Source organism: Heteronotia binoei, chromosome 16 (genome assembly GCF_032191835.1).
Source record: "Heteronotia binoei isolate CCM8104 ecotype False Entrance Well chromosome 16, APGP_CSIRO_Hbin_v1, whole genome shotgun sequence".
In the NCBI taxonomy this organism is placed as follows: domain Eukaryota; kingdom Metazoa; phylum Chordata; class Lepidosauria; order Squamata; family Gekkonidae; genus Heteronotia; species Heteronotia binoei.
This window is the reverse complement of record NC_083238.1, coordinates 22656983-22678381: the sequence shown is the minus strand read 5'-3', so window position 1 is coordinate 22678381 and position 21399 is coordinate 22656983. Positions and strand designations below refer to the sequence as shown.

At 45.0% G+C, this 21399-nt stretch overlaps 1 protein-coding gene across 1 annotated transcript; it reads left to right on the top strand.

Annotated features, from left to right (window-relative positions):
- Positions 1 to 659: 659 nt before the first annotated feature.
- Positions 660 to 19864, top strand: CD302 (CD302 molecule). Its single transcript, XM_060256884.1, has 6 exons — positions 660 to 830; positions 8299 to 8397; positions 10318 to 10440; positions 14091 to 14264; positions 16245 to 16271; positions 18198 to 19864. The coding sequence occupies exons 1-6, from the start codon at positions 749 to 751 to the stop codon at positions 18383 to 18385; spliced, it is 693 nt and encodes a 230-aa protein (XP_060112867.1). The 5' UTR covers positions 660 to 748; the 3' UTR covers positions 18386 to 19864.
- Positions 19865 to 21399: the final 1535 nt, after the last annotated feature.

The following is a 21399-nucleotide window of genomic DNA, read 5'->3' as shown; positions in this document are numbered from 1 at the left end:
TGTCCTTGAAAGGGCAGCTGCTGTGAGAGTCCTCCCAGCCCCACCCACCTCACAGGGTGTCTGTTGTGGGGGAGGAAGGTAAAGGAGATTGTGAGCCGCTCTGAGTCTCTTGATTCAGGGAGAAGGGCGGGATATAAATCCAATATCTTCTTCAAAACTAGACATTGGATTGGATGGACCACTGTGTGGTCTGATCCAGTAGGACTCTTCTGATGTTCTCTCCTCAGCACACTATGGAAGGTTGCCAGGTCTGGATTGGAAAATACCCAGAGACTTTGGGGGTGGACCCAGGAAGAAGGCTGGGTTTGAGGAAAGAAGGTGGCCTCAGCATGGTACAATGCCCTTCAAAGCAACCATTTTCTCCCGGGAAGTTGTTCTCTGCCAGCTGGAGACCAGTTATAAAAGCAGCTCTCCAGGCCCCACCGGCAACACGATCTGAATGTCTGCTTGCCACAGCTGTGAAAGGTTCAGAAACAAGGACCCTGACCCTATCCTGCAATTGCAGCGCCTTCCAGCTTTCCTTTCTCTCCTTGCACCCAGGGACTCTCACGGAGCTTTGCTCAACTTTCTCTTCTGCCTTCAAAAGCCTTTTAAAGCTGTCATTAAAGGCCAGGGCTTGCCCAGCCCCCTCCAGGCCACCCCCCCCCCACCTCCCAACTAGCCGACAGTGGGTGGCGTCTGAAAGCTGCTGGCGGCTGCCGAGTCCTAAGAAGACGCGTTAGCGGCCCACGCGAAGCCTATTTGGGCCATGGGCGGCCCTTGGGCCCCTTCCTCCTGCCTCATGGGCGGCCTTCTGCTGGCTGCTGCGTTGCCCTCCCTGGGAGCAGACGGTAAGGCAGCTCCTCCTTCCCCCCCCCGGGAGGGGGGTGTCTCCGCCAGTCCGGGGAGTGCCTGGCTGGTGGCCTCTCTTTCTGCCCCTTTGGCACCTCGGCTCCCTCCCCGCGTTGCAAACAAGCGCCCCTTCTGAGACGGGACCGTGCCCGCCTCTCTCTCTCTCCCCGCCGCCTTGGAACATAGGGAGTGGCTGTGTACTGCAGGCAAGGAGTTAGCATTAGAGTCTGAAGTACGCATTGCTTGCTCCGTTCACTGATTTGAGAAGGCTTACTCCCACCAAGGAAGCATTCCTAGGACTGCAGCCTTAATTAGAGCCAGGGTTCTGCCCTAGAATCTGTGCGTGTGTGTGTGTGTGTGGGTTTACATCGTAATTAGGGTTGCCAAGTCCAATTCAAGAAGTATCTGGGGACTTTGGGGGTGGAGCCAGGAGACCGTGGGGGTGGAGCCAGGAGCAAGGGTGTGACAAGCGTAATTGACTCCAAAGGGAGTTCTGGCCATCACATTTAAAGGGACTGCACAACTTTTTAAATGCCTTCCTTCCATAGGAAATAATGAAAGATAGGGGCACCTTCTTTTGGGGCTCATAGAATTGGACCCCCTGTTCCAATCCTTTTGAAACTTGGGAATTATTTTGGGGAGAGGTGCTGGATGCTATACTGAAAATTTGCTGCCTCTACCTCAAAAAACAGCCTCCCCAGAGCCCCAGATACCCACGAATCAATTATCTATTATTTCCTATGGGAATAAGTCTCCATAGGGAATAATAGAGTTCCCAGCAGACATTCCCCTCCCCTCCCCCCCACTTTCGGATGACCCTGAAGCTGGGGGAGGGTCTCCAAACCGGGGGATCCCCTGCCCCCACCTGGGGATTGGGAACCCTAATCGTTAATTATTATACAGTTTTGTGTCGCCGCAATATATCTCTCGTCCCACCCCCAGTTTCATGATAAGACTCTTGGCTGTAATAGTTGCATGCCAGGCAAAAATTCAACAGTTAAAATATTCCCAGTCTTTTTTTTTTTTGGGGGGGGGGGGGCTTTGCCTGCTGGGTATTTGCCTCACCTGCCACTGTGAACGGTATGGTAATCTGCTCAGTAACTGAAAAATAATGTGCATCTTTAAGCAAATGCAGCGTGTAATGAGTAATTATTCATAATCATATTCCCCTTCCTCCTTTTTTTTTAGGGTAAATTCCCTTCCCCATTGAATGCTGGCACCCCTGCCATTAGAAATCAGGTAGTGCCCATGAAGTATGAGTTCAAATTCACCGTTATTGGTATAAGAACTGCCCATGGAATGTGTGTGTGTGTGGGGGGGGGGGGGGGTTAAGCAGCAACAAGGTCGTTGGATCAAAATATCACAGAAACAATGGATAATTTCTGCTGTGTGTTTTGTTTCCTCTGAACTCTTATCAAAAGATGTCTGCTCAAACTCTTACTAGACCTCTAGGATCTATTATCACATATAGTCAATAGATAAATTAGCCTTGTTCTGTAATCTTATTCCACTCCATTGATTTTTCTCCTTTGAGGGCAAAGCAGGCCCATTGCAAAGGGAGGGTAGCGTATGTATGTTTAATACTTTTAATGTAGAATAATATATCTGTAATTTTGTCACTTGATAGCCTTTTGAAAACTTTTATTATGGTCAGTATAAAGGAATATTTTTTAAAAAGAAACCCATGGTTTCATAGGTCAGACTACCAGCAACTGTTTCCTGGGGGGAGGAGGTAATAGATCTCATTCATCTGGCCAAAGATGAGCACCGCCTGGAGTTAACACTGATAAGCTAATGAATGTTAAAATGTGGCATGTGATCTCATTATGGTTTTTTTTTCCAGGCTTCATCATTCTAGAAATCAAATCAAATAGATCATGGGCAAATTAATTTCCTGGGGGTTTTTTTTCTCCATAAGGGGATAAGGAAGTTGCATTATGCTGGGAAGTCATTTTGTTTGAAGTCCATTTGGCCAGTGTAGTGCTGTTAGGAAACATGATGCAAAACAAACAAAGCCTCCAGATACATGGCAAAAGCCTGAAATTCAGTTTCGTAAGACACATTCACATGAATTCTCAAATCTAGATGTTGAGTGGGAGCATATATACAGTCCAGTTTTTATAGCTCATAAATGTGATGTGTACATTTTCAGAATCACAGTCTAATTATGAAATTGTTAATCGTTTTTCATTTTATTTGATTTATATCCCGCCCTACCCCACCAAAGCGGGCTCACAAAGGTGAGTTCAATTAGAGCAAGCACAGGTGATCATTTATTTTTTAAAACAAGGGGGGGGCACAGCTAGTGTGAATGTACATAACACTACGTCTGAAGATCTGGTGTGTTCCTAACTGCAGTCCTTTGTTGATAGGCATAGTGCAGACTCCACAGAAATATGGAAGATTACCAGCGCTAACTGGAAAGCATGTTTTGAACTGGTCCTGTAGCATAATTTGAACATGTTTGATCTTCAGCAATTAACAGGTGATAAATCATTAGCTCCACGCTATGTAAAGCTTCAGCTGCTGATTTCTGCAGCTCATAAAGGCCTGAGTCATTACTGACAGTTTATACCTCAGTTAAAATATTTGTAGGAATAAGAGGCCAAGCGCCACCCTCTTTCTCCTGCCCTGTTGTTAACTCTATTGTGAGAAGATGCATTTTAAGGAGCAGTTTTTAAAATGTTGTGTGAAATTGCACTGCTACAGTAGACAGCAAAGCCTTGCTAGTGTTTTCCTGTTGGTTCCCCCCCACCCGGTTCTTTTTTCAGATTCAGGCCTACACAAATACCCATATGGAACAAACAACATCAGAGTTTTCAGCCACTGTCCCTGATAAAGTATAGGGGCAACAGGGGCTTTGGCAGACACGCCGTACTGTTTGTCACCAGCTCAGTGGACAACTCTGATCCATTACCCGGTAGAAAAGAAACAGCTAACCCTTCATCCCTTTGAGATGAGTCCTCCCGAACCAGAGACATTTCATCTCCTGTCGGGTTTCCCCCAAGATTTAGTTTAAAAACTGCTCTGCCACCTTTTTGATTTTAAGTGCCAGCAGCTTGGTTCCATCTGGGGACAAGCGGAGACCGTCTCTTTTGTACAGCTCCCGCTTGTTCCAGAAAGCATCCCAGTGCCTAACAACCTTAAACCCTTCTTCCCTACACCATCGTCTCATCCACACATTGAGACTTCTAATTTGTGCCTGTCCCTCCAGCCCTGCACGTGGAACAGGTAGCACTTCTGAGAAGGCTACTTTGGAGGTCCTGGCCTTAAGTCTCCCGCCTAGCAGCCTAAATTTTTCCTCCAGGACCTCACGACTGCATTTCCCCACATCGTTGGTGTCAACATGCACCACGACCACTGGCTCCTCCCAGCACTGTCTATCAGCCTATCTACTACACGCGTAATGTCTGCTACCTTCACACCAGGCAGGCAAGTCACCATATGGTCAGTATGCGGTTTTGCTACCCAGCTGTCTACTTGCCTAAGGATCGAATCACCAACTACCAAGACCGCCCCCCCCCCTTTCTCCCTGCCCAGGGATGGTTCCTTGGTGCGAAAGGATACCCGCTCACCAACTGAAGAAGCAGTCCCTTCTGAGTAAAGAAGCAGTCCCTTCTGAGGGCGCATTCCCCTTATCCTCAGCACGGTGCCCTGTTCCCTCTCGACCCTCATGCTCCCTGGCAGCAATGGGGCTGCCACGTTCAGAGTGGGGCTCATCTAATATGTCCCCGAGAGTATTCTCTGAGTGTCTTGACTGTCTCTGCTTCTCCAGGTCAGTCTTCTCAGCCTCAAGGGTATGAACTCGTTCCCTGAGGACCAGGAGCTCCTTGCATCGAGCACACACCCAAGACTTCTGTCCTGTGGGCAGATAGTCATGCATGTGACACTCAGTGCAAAACACTGGAAAGCCCCCGCCCCCCCTGTTGGCATTCTACCTTCATGATAGCTTTTTTCAAAAATATAAAATGTTTGTGATACTTCAAGTTATATTTTTAATGTGCATTAGCTACGCCCACCTGTTTGTTGCCCTGAACATATGCTGTCCGTCTTTGTTTTCCCAGTGGAGTACAAGATATTTGGTCAGTGGCTATTGAAACTCAGATCTTTAACATCACCTACTGCCTGTTCTTTGTAACTGGCGATGTCAGGGATTGAACCTGGGGCCTTCTGCATTTAAAGCAGAGGCACACTTTGGGGGTGTAAACAAAAAAAAGCCAGTATAGATAGAATTGTCTTTTAGTCTTTAGCACTAAATTAGATATATTTTCAAGTTTAATTTCTACCGAATCGTAAAATGTACATATTTTAATTGGCATTATTAAAATCTCTTCTCCTCCCCCCCCCTCTCCAATCTCTTTGTGCTGAAAAATGGCTTTCTGGTACTTACAATCTTAACATATTATATTTTAACATTAGAAGAATTCCCAATATATACTGTAAGAAATAAAGAAAAGTATTCCAGACAAAATGTAAAAGCCATTTTAAAACTGCACTGAATAGAAGTATAAATAAAGTGCCATGTTGCTATATAAGCAGGATTGTTAGACTGCAAACCAGAGGCCATTTCACATGTCTCAAAGTCCTCCTTTTTGTTGACGGATAGAGGTCTTTGCATCTGGTGTTTGCCCTCCCTGTGCAGCTTTTGTCCTGCTGAGTTTTAAAGGCACACACACCTTCCAAAACACAAGCAGTTACCAATCTTCTAAGCCTGCTGAATTTTAAAGGCACATGGTGACTGTTTGGGTGGGGCTTCCTCTGCTGGCCCACTGGCTGGAGGTGGGAAGGAGCCTGAAAACCCAAGAGATCCCCCACCAGGACCTGGGGGCTGGCAAGCCTAGACAGGTGGTGACTAGAAATAGGGCATTTTCTGTGGTGGCACCTTACCTCTGGAATGCCCTCCCCCTAAAAGCTCACTTGGTGTGTACTTTAGCTTCATTTAGATGCCAGGCCAAAACACATCTTTTACCCCAGACTTTTAAATAGGGGTTTTACATTACCAGTTTTTTTAATGGTCTGCTTATATTTCATGGATCATTTTTATGCTGTTTATGTCCAATGGCTTGTTTTTATTGGCTTTTTGTTACTTCGTTTTAATTGTAAGCCACTTTGCGCAGGACTCTGAAGAGGTAGCATAGAAATATTCTAAACAAATCAATAAATAAGCTGTATTTACAGTAGGGAAAATTTGTTTCAGTCAGCACTAATTGGCAGAGGTAAGTTTCTGCCAGTGGCTATTGTTTCTATTCATGGCGCTAAAACTGATTTAAAGAAGTATATGTGAGTTTTCACAGACTTTTCCTAAAACATTTGACTTGGAGAAGCAAAACAAAACAGAAAACCAAACGAAAGCATTTGATTTGTGCTTCCCTTTAAGTTTTGTGGTTTTAATGAGGAGTGACTCAGCTGAGCTGAGAATGCATTTTCACTGCCAAACTGACTGATTTTCTTCTGAGAGGCACCGCTTTTGCAATTCTGGCAAATCGTTGGGGATTGAGACTTTTCACTTCTGTTTTTGACTGTCGTGTTGATAGGTAACCAGAAAAGATGAAATGCCTGAACTGTTACACCGCTACAGTTTTTTTATTTCTAAATTTAATTTAAGACATGTCAGCCCTGGTCCAGATGATAATTTTTGGTGAGCATGGAATAGGGTTGCCAATCCCCAGGTGGGGGCAGGGGATCCCCCCCGGGTTTGGAGGCCCTCCCCCCACTTCAGGGTCATCAGAAAGCGGGGGGGGGGAGGGGAGGGAAATGTCTGCTGGGAACTCTGTTATTCCCTATGGAGATTTATTCCCATAGAAAATCATGGAGAATTGATCCACGGGTATCTGGGGCTCTGGGGGAGGGGCTGTTTTTTGGGGTAGAGGCACCAAATTTTCAGTATAGCAGCTAGTGCCTCTCCCCAAAATACCCCCCAAGTTTCAAAAAGATTGGACCAGGGGGTCCAATTCTATGAGCCCCAAAAGAAGGTGCCCCTATCCTTCATTATTTCCTATGGAAGGAAGGCATTAAAAAGGTGTGCCGTCCCTTTAAATGCACTCCCTTTGGAGTTCAATTATGCTTGTCACAGCCTTGATCTTGGCTCCACCCCTAATGTCTCCTGGCTCCACCCCCAAAGTCTCCTGGCTCCACCCCAAAGTCCCCAGATATTTCTTAAATTGGACTTGGCAACCCTAGCATGGAACATATTAACAAGTCATTCTCCCATTGTTTCTCTGGTATTCTTTCTAATAGTAGTCCACTCCCAGACTGAAAAGTGTGGCACACAATTTTGATTCAATGTATGCTTTGAGCAAAAGCAGCCAGTGCCCAGAAATAATTTGTTCTGTGTAGAGGGACAAGTGAAAGACTTTAGTTTAAGAATGAGAAAATAAGGCTACATTTCTAAAGCACAGTGATTAGAAAGTCCCATAGAATTCAATGGTGCTCCCTCCAATTAAACAAACTTTCAAGGTTGCAATCCTATACTTTACATACTGGCCTGGAAATGAATAAAGTGCATTGTACATCTGCGTGGAAGGAATGACATGTGTTTTGATGTATACCTAAATTTTATCTGATATGTATGTGTATTAAATGAATACTTACTCATTTGCATTGAAAAATACTCTTGTTAAGAAAAAAGATGATGATGATATTGGATTTATATCCTGTCCTCCACTCTGAATCTCAGAGTGGCTCACAATCTCCTTTAACTTCCTCTCCCACAACAGACACCCTGTGAGGTGGGTGGGGCTGAGAGGACTCTCACAACAGCTGCCCTTTCAACGACAACCTCTGCCAGAGCTATGGCTGACCCAAGGCCATTCCAGCAGGTGCAAGTGGAGGAGTGGGGAATCGAACCCGGTTCTCCCAGATAAGAGTCCGCACACTTAACCACTACACCAAACTGATTTTGTCTCATCAGGAAAAGAAAACCTGAGAATAAATGTTTTGGGCACAGATTACTGTCCAAGACCCAAAGTAAAAGCACACACATAACATTTTGATCAACCCCCCCCTGCCATTAATTTCAGATTAAATTTAGAGTGTCCAACTCTTGTGAGAGTGCAACTTACTGAACAATAATCATTTTGTATAAATATCTGGAGTGCTTATTGCATTGTATTTTATCTCCTGAATCCCTTTGGTTTTGACTTCCAGTGCTTTGGAGATGCCTATATAAACAGCATTGTTGTTACTAATCAGTGGAGGTGTAATTAACCTGACCTGGTTGACCCAGGCTCTCCCAGTCTCATCAGAACTCAGAAGCTAAGCAGGGTCACGCCTAGTTAGTATTTGAATGGGAGACCACCAAGGAATTCCAGGGTCGCTACACAGAGGCAGGCAATGACAAGCCACCTCTGTTCATCTCTTACCTTAGAAAACCCAGTGAGGTTGCCATAAGTCAGCAGGAACTTGGTGCTTTACACACACAGAGAATTGTAATTTCTTGTAGGGATTATAATTCTCTTTCCTACGCAGTATGTCCTTCTTCCTCTTGGATTTCATTTGGAAGGAGCTGCTATGCCTTACTTCAAGCAACGCTGGAGGGCATCGATGATGCCAGAGAGTTCTGCAAAGGTAATGCAACTGTTCTGTCTTCCGCTAACGCTGCCCCTTTCTGATTCGCTTGTGAGACGTACAGACTTTTGCGATGTGTCAAGAAGGGCTGGGTTATTTTCACATCGCAGTTACGGTTTGTAATTATGATAGTTATATGGTATTTATAAATGCATTTTAGGGTTTCAAACCTTCAAGTAGTAAACTGATAAGAACAGACTGACTTTATTTAGAGAATGTTTGTTGCTTTAAAGGCAAGAATAATAAGAAAGTGAATAATAAGATCATGCATTGGCTCCCAGTTACCATGCATGATGCAGAGGTTAGAGGAGAAAGTGAATAATAAGGAGCAAGTGTAGCACCCAGAAACCACACCTGATCTTAGCCAAAAGGCTGACCATGTGCAGTCCCCAGATACTACACTTGATCTTAGCGAAAATAGTTTCTCAGCCTTCAAGTAGCGGCTGGAGATCTTGGAATTACAGCTTGGTCTCAAGCAGGGCTGGCATGTCCAAGTAGGCCGGAGAGATGGTTGCCGAGGGTGTCACCTGGCCACAGGGGCAGGCTGACCCCACCGTGCACACCTTGGAACGCCCATGCCACGCCGCCGCTCTCGGGAAGGCAAGAGCAGCAGGTCAGTGTGGGCTGCAGTGGCGCATGTGCTTCTCAGAGTCTGCCTTCCCCAAAGCAGAGACCCGGAGAAGATGAGTGTGGCAGGGCGGAGCATGGTGTATGGAGAGGTGATTGTAGCCTCCCTTGCTGCACTCCCCCTTGCAGCCGTGGGTGGGGGGGCAGGGGCCTAGGGTGCCAGGAGCCCTGGCTCCGGGCCTAGTCTCCAGACAATAGGGATCAGTTCTTGTGGAGAAAATGGCTACTTTTAAAGGTGGTCTCTCCCCTCCCCAGAATCTCCAGATATTTCCTAAGCCAGAGCTGGCAAGCCTAGTGCATTATGCTGATCAGGAAGGTAAGATGGTCAGGAACTGTATTTACCTTTTGTTTGAAGCTTCAGGGTATGATCTGCTTCATTTGAGCCCATTCTGTCTTCCTGATAATGTACAAGACCGCTGCAAAATCTTTTGGTTACACTGGTTTTAGCAAGCTATACTCTTATGTCTTCGGTCACACTCAGGGAAAGGAGAGTGGATACCATTGCTATTTAATAATTTAAGCCAGTCGTTTCCAAACTTCTTACTGCCAGTGCTTTTGAGATTGATTTGTCTGCTGAGGAACATCTGAGCATGCTCTGGGGACATCCCCTCCTCCCCCCCCCCAAAAAAAGTGTTACAGAAGATTTTCTGGCATGTTATAGGATCAGTTCATCTGGACCACTATTCTAGCTCATTGTTGCTTCACATGATCAGTGAAATAAACTTAAGAAACACTGAATACTCCTCTGCAACTGCAAGATGTGGAGTAGGATTGGTAGTGGACAGGCAAGCTGGTTTTCAGGCAAGCTTCTCCTCACTGCTGATTTTGTCTCTTCAGGAAACCTCCAAGGAACCCCAGGGTTCCCCACAAAACCGTTTATAAACCACTGATCTAGCCCAATTATAGGTTGTCCAAATGTTCTGTGGAAAGCTTTATTGCTGTTCTGCTGTGCAGTTCGAAATCAGGCTCGGTGTGCAGCTCTCACAGTCGCTACGGATATCTGCTCATCCCAGTGGGATATACTCCTAAGTGAATGCGTTTAGTGTCTTTATACCTAGGCTGCCCGCCTGTAGCTGGTTATGTGTGCATAATTCCCCCAGAAAGCAGGAGGATTTAACCGTGCATAACTGACTACAAGATTATGCCTCAGTGGCAAGTGGTGCACATAAGCATAGTTTGATGACGGCAAACACATACAGTGCCTACACAAGCTCTCTTTGTGTTCAGTTTGTTTTTAAACGAATATCTGACAACAGTGCTGGAATTTTATGTTTTTTTGTCTTCCCTTTGCAGCCTCTGGAGCCGATATTATTAGCATAAATAATAAAGAGGAAAATACTTTTATCTTGAAAACCTTCCAGACTCAGTGGCATGGTCCTGATTATATTTCATTGGGCATGTTTTTTGATACCGATGGTAAGTGATTCATATTCTGGTAACAGGTATGGGTTGGGCCTCAGTCTAAATTCTGTTGGGAACGTGTGTCCGTTAAGAACAACTTCCTCGTGGAAAGATGCCCTCTGTCTCTCTGTCTGAGTATTTTCAAGTTTTCCAAATGTATTGAAAACAAGAGTGATTAACACATGGGATTCACTGCCACAGGACGTGGTGGCAGCTACAAGCATAGAGAGCTTCAAGAGGGGACCAAATAAACATATGGAGCAGAGGTCCATCAGTGGCTATTAGGCACAAGGTATAGATGGAACTCTTTGTCTGGGGCAAATGATGCTGTGTATTCTTGGAGGGCAACAGTGGAAGGGCTTCTAGTGGCCTGACCCCACTGGTGGACCTCCAGGTGGCACCTGTTTTTTGTTTCTGTGTGACAGAGTGTGGGACTGGATGGACCACTGGCCTGATCCAACATGGCTTCTCTTACGTTCTTATGTTCAAGCTTCCTGAGCTTGAAAGGAGAATCTTTGAGAAGCAAAAAAACCCCAGATTACAAGGACATACACAAAGCAAAGGAATAAGGAACGGCCACTGCTATTGGATTGATCAGGGGTGGGGAAATGGGATAACAACCTGTTGCCGGAAAAATCTAGATTGGGGTCTCCAATAGGCTGCTCATGAGCTATTGATAGCTTTCTGGGTGCTGCAGAGTACCTCATGTATCCCCTAGAAGAGGGGTGGGGAACCTCTGTCCCTAGGGCCATATACGGCCCTCAAGGTCACTTGGTATGGCCCTTGGGGATTGCTGGACAGATAGATTGCCATGTGGCAGCCTCACTGGGGCTTGGCTGGCCAGCGAGGAACGTGGGGCCCAGCCACACTGTGCAGCAGCCTCCCCAGGGCCAGGCAGGGATCACAGGCCCCAGATGTACTGTGCGGCAGGCTCCCTGGGGCCTGGCTGGCCGGTCAGAATTGCTGCAGGGCCTGGAAATGTTACTGTCACAGTTCAGTTTGCAATTGATTATCCCAGATGGTGTGGCCTAATATTAGGGGATTTGATCTAATATGCTACTGAGTTCCTGCTGAGCTTTTTCTACAAAAAAGCTCTGGACCTATGCATTTGCCTAGGGCGGCGGGCCGTTTGTCTGTGTGTGCCAGATTAGGCTCTCCCCACATGACTTCAAATAGAAAAACAATTATTTGCATTAATTTTGCTGGCCTGAATCGTTCTCCCTCGACGGAGCACTGTTTTTTAAGTTGATATTTTTTTATGGCCCACAAATGATGTTATAAATATCCATATGGCCCTTGGCAGAAAAAAGGTTCCCCACCCCTGCCCTAGAAGATCCAGGAAAAGATTACCATAAAATCTGCACTTGGCTTTTCTTTAAAAAAAAAATAGTTTTTATTTCATAGGATTTTTCTCTGTGCTGCTTAGTGGATAGTTTCATTTCAGTTGTCCTGGTTATTCCATGCTTCCTTTCAAGGACATAACAAAATGCGGTAGTCGTGTGGGGTGGGGACTTCATGGCTCAAGGTATTTTGCATTACTGAGAAGTAATTAGAGAAAAGACTGGTGACTCCATCTAAATCATATCCAGTCGTCTCATACTGAATCAGGATGTGAATCCAGCTAGATCAGCATTGCCTGCTGTGACTGGAGGCAGTTTTCCAAGGTTTCTGATGTCTGCTACTTGACCTTGGGGCCTTCTGCATGCTAATCAGTGGCTGTTAGTGGCTATTAGCCACTGTGTGTTTGTGTGTGTATATAAATTTGCCACTGTGTGACACAGAGTGTTGGACTGGATGGGCCACTGGCCTGATCCAGCAGGGCTTCTCTTATGTTCTTATGTGACGCAGAGTGTTGGACTGGATGGGCCACTGGCCTGATCCAACAGGGCTTCTCTTATGTTCTTATGTGACGCAGAGTGTTGGACTGGATGGGCCACTGGCCTGATCCAACAGGGCTTCTCTTATGTTCTTATGTGACACAGAGTGTTGGACTGGATGGGCCATTGGCCTGATCCAACAGGGCTTCTCTTATGTTCTTATGTGACGCAGAGTGTTGGACTGGATGGGCCACTGGCCTGATCCAACAGGGCTTCTCTTATGTTCTTATGTGACGCAGAGTGTTGGACTGGATGGGCCACTGGCCTGATCCAACAGGGCTTCTCTTATGTTCTTATGTGACGCAGAGTGTTGGACTGGATGGGCCATTGGCCTGATCCAACAGGGCTTCTCTTATGTTCTTATGTGACACAGAGTGTTGGACTGGAGGGGCCACTGGCCTGATCCAACAGGGCTTCTCTTATGTTCTTATGTGACGCAGAGTGTTGGACTGGATGGGCCACTGGCCTGATCCAACAGGGCTTCTCTTATGTTCTTATGTGACGCAGAGTGTTGGACTGGATGGGCCATTGGCCTGATCCAACAGGGCTTCTCTTATGTTCTTATGTGACGCAGAGTGTTGGACTGGATGGGCCATTGGCCTGATCCAACAGGGCTTCTCTTATGTTGTTATGTGACACAGTGTGTTGGACTGGATGGGCCACTGGCCTGATCCAACAGGGCTTCTCTTATGTTCTTATGTGACGCAGAGTGTTGGACTGGATGGGCCACTGGCCTGATCCAACAGGGCTTCTCTTATGTTCTTATGTGACGCAGAGTGTTGGACTGGATGGGCCATTGGCCTGATCCAACAGGGCTTCTCTTATGTTCTTATGTGACGCAGAGTGTTGGACTGGATGGGCCATTGGCCTGATCCAACAGGGCTTCTCTTATGTTCTTATGTGACGAAGGGCATTTTCGCACTTACCTTAAGCCGGAGCGACGTCCCTCTTCACCGCGCAGCGTCTGCACAGTTTTCACACTAATTGCAACGCAGCACCTGGAAGAGCCGCAAAGTCCTGCGGCTTTTGCGTCGCAAATGTAAACTGGTTTTTGGCGGATTACATTTGCGACGCAAAAGCCGCGGGACTTTGCGGCTCTTCCAGGTGCTGCAGAGCAATTAGTGTGAAAACCGTGCAGACGCTGCGCGGTGAAGAGGGACGTCGCTCTGGCCTAAGGTAAGTGTGAAAACGCTCACAGAGTGTTGGACTGGATGGGCCATTGGCCTGATCTAACATGGCTTCTCTTATGTTATGTTCTTAATCATATGTTCTGCAGCTGAAGAGTGGAGTCCTTTTAGCAGAACCAGGAATTATTTCCAGTATGGGGCAAAAGTAACTCTTAAGAGTTTCCTGTAATGGTATGTCCCAGTGGTTGTTGGAGGGCACATATGAGAACCTTGCTGAAGCTGTGCACCCAACAGTCCAGTCAATGCGTGGATAAGAGATCTCCTGGGAATCCTATGGAAGCTGCCTTGAAGGCTATAACGAAAGAAGGCAGGAGATACGTACAATGAAGAGATATCATACACAATGATACGTGCTCCTTTGGTGGGACACGATGATGGTGCCATTAGCTTATTACGGTGCCATATCTGCTGCTGGATTATTCATGCCAATGTGAGCATAGTTTGCATGGCTTTGCCACACCAGCTAGTTGCAGCGTGATGTTTGAGTTGCCAAGGAGTTAAAATGTATATTTAGATTAGACCTTCTTTTGAACACAAGTACATCATTTTTTAAAATTAAAACAAAAAAAACGCATAGCTTTTGTCCAACTTGTTATTACAGATGATGTTTTCAAATGGTATGATGACTCTAAAGTGAATTTTACAAACTGGATGGAGGAAGAAAGTAGCAGTGAACTCCTGGACACTTGTGCCACGATGAACACTACATCAGGTGGATGGAAAAAAACAAGCTGTGAACATCTCCCACTAACTAAGATCCTCTGTGAAGCCACCTGTACGTAAGAGTCGTGCCTGCCTGGTGCTAAGAATGACTAGATTTCATAGGTACTCAAAGGGTTTACATGCAAATGCTTTGGAGGCAATTAACCATTGGATTACTGTGGATATGATATTCTTTAAGGCTTTTCTTCAAATATATATATTGAGTGTATCTTGTATCTAATTGCCATGAAGGATCCCACACAGACGCAGACTATATAGATCAAAAATATGTACAACTGGGCCAACATTACCTGCTGGGAGTGCAGGAGAGAAAACACAGTTGGAAAAAGAAAAGGACATAGCAAGAGTAGGTAGGAGATGGAGAAACTAGGCAAAGAGGTAGCAGGGAGATGGGTGGGGAGGAAATGTATACATATACAAACAGAGAGAAGGGTAAAGTTGGAGACAATGACAAGGAGAGGGAGAAAGGAAAATGAGTAAGCAGCAAGAGGGGAAACAAAGGGAAGAGGAAATACAATTTTCCCTCTCTTGTAGCTCCTTTTTATATTTTATAGTTCTCTTTAGTATTTCAGTTCAAATAATGTGTATTGAAAGTTAATGAGAAACAGTTAAATGAAACCACGCCCTGCAATCAAAACATAATCTAATTCATCTAGCTTTTTATTCAGATAAGTGGTAGGCATTTCCAAGAATAAACAGTGACATATTTCATGTTAAAAGATGTGAACAGGATCAAGCAAGCCACAAAATTGCCAGGGCTTTACGAATCCTTTTTTTACATTGTTTGGGCAGGGAGCATGCCAGTATCAGGAATTACATTTGCAACCTTACTTCACAGTTTCTAAGGAGGTGATTAGTTATGGAAGAAACTTTTGGAAAACCAGTGGGGTTTCCTATCTGCAAAAATGGCTGGTTAGACTATAAGGATGCTACTTCATTTCTTAAAGAGAGCCAGTTTGGTGTAGTGGTTAAGTGTGCTGACTCTTATCTGGGAGAACTGGGTTTGATTCCCCACTTGCACCTGCTGGAATGGCCTTGGGTTAGCCATAGCTATTGCAGGAAGTTGTCCTTGAAAGGGCAACTGCTGTGAGAGCCCTCTCAGCCCCACCCACCTCACAGGGTGTCTGTTGTGGGGGGAGAAGATTTAGGAGATTTTAAGCTGCTTTGAGTCTCTGATTTAGAGAAAATGGTGGGGTATAAATCTGCAGTCTTCTTCTTAAGGTCCATACATTTCTTAACTGGACCAATCATTACAAAGTTATAAATGATTCTGCGCACATTCTGCTGCATGCAATTAAGTCTTACTGATTTCAGCTCCTTGAAGAGAAAAGAGCTTTGACAGGTATGCAGGACTTCTGCATGCACAAGAACTTCCCAACGCCTTCAATGCAGAGACCGCTTCATATAGTCTGATTGTACACGGAGAGCTGGTGTCTGCTGAAATCCTGCTTATACATGAGTCTGCAGTGGTATGAGCTCCGTATTAGGGATTTAGTAGTCACAAAAAAACAACAACAACTTTCAGGAATGAAAATAATATAAATGATAAAGATGTATTTGAGGAGAGTCTTTGAAAAGGTGGTTTATTCCTGTAACTACACCAGCATTATAACATGTCTACAAAAGACAGCATGCTGCAAAAAAGGACCCACATTAGAGAATAGCCACACACCGGTCAAAAGGCTGCAGTTGGGAGAAGAAAGGGGGTGAAATTGCCCTCCTGTCTCGTCTATCAGCACTGCTCTGCTAACTAAAGAATGAGCCGTTTTGTCCCCTCCCCTCTCCCCATGGCAGCCTCCCTATCAGAGTGCATGTGACTCCATGCAGGTCTCACAATCCCAAAAAAGAACTTTCGCAAGGTTGGAAAGGACTGCTGGGGGAGGGGGACACAGGAGGGGGGACGGGCAAAGGTCACATCCTCCTGCTGACAAATAATTGGATCTCAACGTGATATCTGTTTGAGCTTATAGTGTTAACTACGAATATACATTAATGTTGTCTTTCCTTTCCTTTTCTTCATGTGTGTTTCTAGCTGGATATGACAAGAAATATTTACCAGGTGAGTACACTCTGCCTTTTCCTTTCAGGCTGCCTCTACCCATCATGAGATACTACGCTGTCATCACTCTATGGCAGTTGGTAACGTCTGTGTTTTCCCGTGCGGACAACCAGTCCAGTTGTGAGCTATTTCTATAACACAGCAATAGGACAATATTTGGGTGGTTTTTTTTTTTTCATTGTTTACATCCTGTTCATAATTGAGCTTCGAGACAATAGTGTTTCTTCAGGTTACTGAGTTTTTTTTTCTTGAATGATGGCCACAAGAAAACAGCAGCCATTCCCTTGCAATTCAGCACTGTGAATCTACACCTGAAGCCTACGCAAATTTATTTAGAAGCATCACACAGCAGTTAGACTGAATGAACTTTTGAATGAACTTTTCAGCAATTAGACTGCATGCTGGGGAAATGTACTCAGTGTCACGGTTCTGTTAAAAGTTAAGAGTCTAATGGCACCTTTGAGACCGACAAAGTTTTATTCAAGGTATGAGCTTTCATGTACACTCGGTATCTGAGGAAGTGTGCATGCGCTCGGAAGCTCAAACCTTGAATAAAACTTTGTTGGTCTTAAAGGCGCCACTGGACTCCGACTTTGTTCTGCTGCTTCAGACCAACATGGCTGCTCTCACCCAGCTGTAACGTTTGAGAAGAGACCTCCTACCGGATCCTTTCCTACATCTCACAGGATACCAAAGCACACATGCAGCCTACCAATTATGAATGGGAAGCGCACAGTTTAGTATGTGCCTTGGGGACCCAGTTCTTCCACAGGGGCTCTTTCTGTTAACATCGAGAAGGCCTGCTATTTTACAAGTTCCGCGCCAGTTACAGTTTGGAGCATGAACTGGCTCTTGGGCCTTGATCAGGTGGGAGTTATCACCTCAGCTGAAATTCCAGGCATGACTTCGCTCACGCAATGACTCTGAAGTTAATATGTTCAACAGCAGCTGTAAAGAAATAATAAATCATTGGACGGCCAACTTTTTGAATAAAACCAGACATGTTCACTCATGTTACTATGTATGCTCTCTCTCTAGATATGTCATTGGTCCTATTTAGTGGACTTTGGTAGGTATTGTAGGCCAATTTCTCTAATATTAGTTATCAGAAGTCAGTAGCAGCCTATGAATTGGCTGCAGCCAGAAAGCCTTTTCTTGACAGAAATGTTGTCCTGTTTTGGTGCTGATTTTTTTTTTTTTTGAAACTTTGTCCTATTTTGGTGCAGTTTTGTTTTTGTTTTTTGATCATCCAGTCACATCTGACTTATGGCGACTCCTGGTGGTTTTCAAGGCAAACCTGCCGGGCTCTGCGTCACAACCCTGCTATTCCTTGGTGGTCTCCCATCCAAATATTGACCGAGGCTGATCCTGCCTAACAGCTGAGATCTAGGGCTATTGGTCTAGCCTGGGCTATCCAGGCCAAGCCATTGTTAACAGGGTCCAAAAAGGCCAGCAGTTAGAAGGAAAATCTGATACAGACAGACACGTCATGCTTGGAGACTGCTCGGTAGAGAGCTTGCAGCTTCTTGCCCATGGTGCTGGTACAAGATAATGTGGAGGAAACACAATAAAATAAAAGCACCATAAAATGTTATTGGCCTCACCGGGCTTTCTGATCTGGCACATCAGAAACAGTTTCCCATTCTCAGAAATACCCGTATTATGGGAAATTGGTTAAAAGTTAACTGAGCTGTTCAGCAATGTGGGCACTAAGCTCTACCTTCATCTTCCACAGTAGCCTGTAGAATGGAAAAGGCTGTCAAATGTTAATAGAAATCAAGCTGAGAGGAAAAAAGATCCAGTGATTGCTGATGTTATATAGCTTGTCTGATGGAAGATGCTAAATGTGCTTTTAAACTGTAACAGAATAATGCCCGGAGGACACAATTCATGCACCTTTTTGATAGAATAACTCTTTTGTTTCAGATAAAACCTGGACAACAATCTTAGTAATAACTTCAACAGTTATTGTAGCAGTATCTGCAGCGTCTCTTTGGTTCCTGTACCAAAGGAAGGTTTCTTCTGCTACATTTATGACAAACAATTTCTCCAGGCAAGTACCATGTAATGATGAAATGATTCTCATAGACGAGGAAAATGAATATACGGCCTAAACTGCATTAATTTATAAAGACAGAACAATATAAAGGAACAACAGGATGATCCTGAGAGCAGTTCTACAAGAAAGTGTAAAAGAGTGACCCGTATTAGTCTAAGCATCTTCTGTATGCAATACTGCGCGCTTGTTTTCATGAAATGAGTTGTACTTTCTCACAGGAAGCCATTCCCTGCATATAAAAGGGCCGCTGCAGGAAATTATCCAAGCGGGCAGCCGTATCGGTCTGAAGCAGTTGAACAAAGCAGGAGTCAAGTTGCACCTTTAAGACCAACCAATTTTTATTTACAACGTACGCTTTCGTGTGCTCTTAAGCACACTTCATCAGGCCAGGAATCCAGCAGAAATGGTTTGTGATTATACTGGGTGAGGGGACAGAACCTGATGCACCCGTCCTATTGCAATACACACACACACACACACACACAAACAGGAACATGCAGGGTTCACCGAGGAAGAGCAATCTAATCCTTCCCCTTGCTAGCTCACCCTCAGCTCCCTCAGGACTAACACCTGCCCTCAGCATACAGTCCTGTACCTCACTTCACAGGGAGGGAGGCTCTTGCTCACTTGCCTGTTACGCTGCCTCCCTGTTCACCATTTCCCCCATCTATCCCCCTCCCCACCATTCTTTCTACTCTGCCCACCTCACTGTCCTTCACTCACCAGGACCTTTCTGCCATTCTGCTTCCCTTTTCTTCTCACTGCTGCTGCTGCTGTGCTGCTTGCCCTGCTCCCGTTCACACTTCTGTCCATCCGTTCCCAGCGCTGCCACGGCCCATCACTTCCCACTGACATCACTTGCTCTGAAGAGCTTGAAATCAGCAGGGTCTTGTCTGTTGTTCATGGTAGCTCCAATCCACTAAAGTACAGAAGTCCTTTTGGATTTGCCCCGATTACAAAAGCGGGGGGAGACCTCTTCCACATACAAAGGTGCGTGAACAGCAATTCTTCATTACAAGTTACAATACTGATCTTATTTAAAGCAAGTTACACACGTGAAAGGGCAGGTGTTCCAATTCAAAACTGCAACTGGTTTTACAGTAACAAATGGTCTGGGGAAAGGACAAGCAGACAGAGATTATTTGTTCTTGAATTGTCTTTTAATGTTTGATTAGAACCATCTAATGAGTCAGTGGGCTTGTCCCTTCCACATCAGTTCACATCACCTGTCACAAGTGGTGCATGGACAAAGATGCCGAAGCAGCCGCCGTCGTACAGGCATCTGGTCCTCTTACGATGCTGTTATCAGTCTCTGAAACAGTGTGGCATTCAGATATTAAAACCTGTGAGCTACACTTCATTCCTGAAGTCCTGTGTACTCTGCAAATGTGTATCTAATGAACTTTGTAACTGAATGTCAGTTATGTCTGTATTCAGATAGGAGAAAGCCATCATTGTTGACTCTGTAAATTCCATGTGTATTTTTATAAGCATTTTAATACTTTTAATAGTTAAATAAAGCTTTGTCTTCTATGAGCACTAGTATTTTTGAGAATACAACAGGTCAGTAGTAGCACATAGTTGGATTCAGGAAAACCACTGAAATAAGCCTTCTGAGAACTGTTCACTGGCTTACAGTAAATTGTGTGTTTTGTGTCTGTGCACAGATAAAACAGCAGTTCTTCAAATGGCACCTTGAGTATGCTAAATATTTGCTTAGCGGGTAGCATTGTAAATGAAAGTTGGCTGCATATTAATTACAACCAGTATATAAACAAGTAATTCGGTCAGGCTAATTAGCAGTTTTTTTTAATGGCTCAGGACAGATTTCATAGCCCACTTACTATCCTAATCAAGGCCCAGATATAATTTTTCTTTCTGTAGGTAGGCTCTAAAGAAACAATGGAAAAATAGTGATTTCCTTATCCGCCACAGAAACCTCTAAAACCATCTGAACCTCTACAACCTTCTATGTATTTTAAAGCCTATGAAGTCCTAGAGGCAGAAATACAAGTTGAATAAAGACATTTCAGTTACCTCCGTGCCCCCACTTTAAGCACCCTTCTATGCACACAGTCATAATTGCAGAAAGGGGAATTTTGATTAACAGTTGTATTATTCCCAGATGCAGCTTATACTATCAATGACCCTCTCCAGTTACAACCATGATGTTATTTTAGTAAGATAGCAAAACAATACTGTTGTCTTAAGACTACTTTCTCAGGAGAAAGCACTACTGAATAGACCGATAGGATTCTGAGTAAACCTGTTTGGGGTCGCTCTTGTAAGTCGTGGCTTATATAACTAGCCGTATGCACCTAGAAAAGCAATGCAGTATTGGATAAGTGGGCCTGACGGTTCTTCAAGATTTAGTATTGCAGACTGGGTTTTATTAGAAAAAATTCTTATATTCTACAGTGTAGTAGTGTGAGACTAGGAAAAGGGACGGCCGTGTTCAAATCTCCTTGCACATCGGAAGCTCGCTGGGTAACCCTGGCCAGTCATTCTCAGTCTAACCTACCTCAGTGTGCTTGGAAGGATAAAAGGGGGGTGCGGGAGGAGACTTCCCTTCCCCTCCCCACAGCGGGCACCTTGTGAGGGTAGGTGGGCCTGAGAAAGTTCTGAGAGAACTGTGACTGGCCCAAGGGCACCCAGCCAACCGCAAACTGTGCCTCAGATATTTTCTTGTGGCACCTCACACTTTTCAAAATGGGTTAACTTGATTCTGCACATGCATTGGAGAGGCTGCTGTGCAAGCTCTCTCAAGGAATGCAATTGCTAGCTATGGGATGGAAGGTGTTACCAAGAACTCCACTTCCTAGATGTGGACTGTCTGCTCTGACTCCATCTTGATTAATTCACCATGGCAGCCATTTTATGAGCTAGCAATGCTTCGCTTTGGACAAGGCCAGGACATGGCTGTCCTTCAGACTGTTCTGACTTCTGACCAAAAGCTTAAGCAGGATTCCCTGATGGGACGTACAAAGCTGGGCATCCACCTCAGTCTACCAATATAATTTAATCAGCAAATGCAAGTCCTCCCGAGTGCAAAATGTAGACTTGATCACT

Coding starts and splice junctions, on each gene's coding strand:
- CD302 (XM_060256884.1), top strand. CDS start 749: ATGGGCGGCCCTTGGGCCCCTTCCTCCTGCCTCATGGGCGGCCTTCTG. Junction 831..8,298: donor GCCCTCCCTGGGAGCAGACG/GTAAGGCAGCTC, acceptor TTTCCTACGCAG/TATGTCCTTCTTCCTCTTGG. Junction 16,272..18,197: donor TGACAAGAAATATTTACCAG/GTGAGTACACTC, acceptor CTTTTGTTTCAG/ATAAAACCTGGACAACAATC.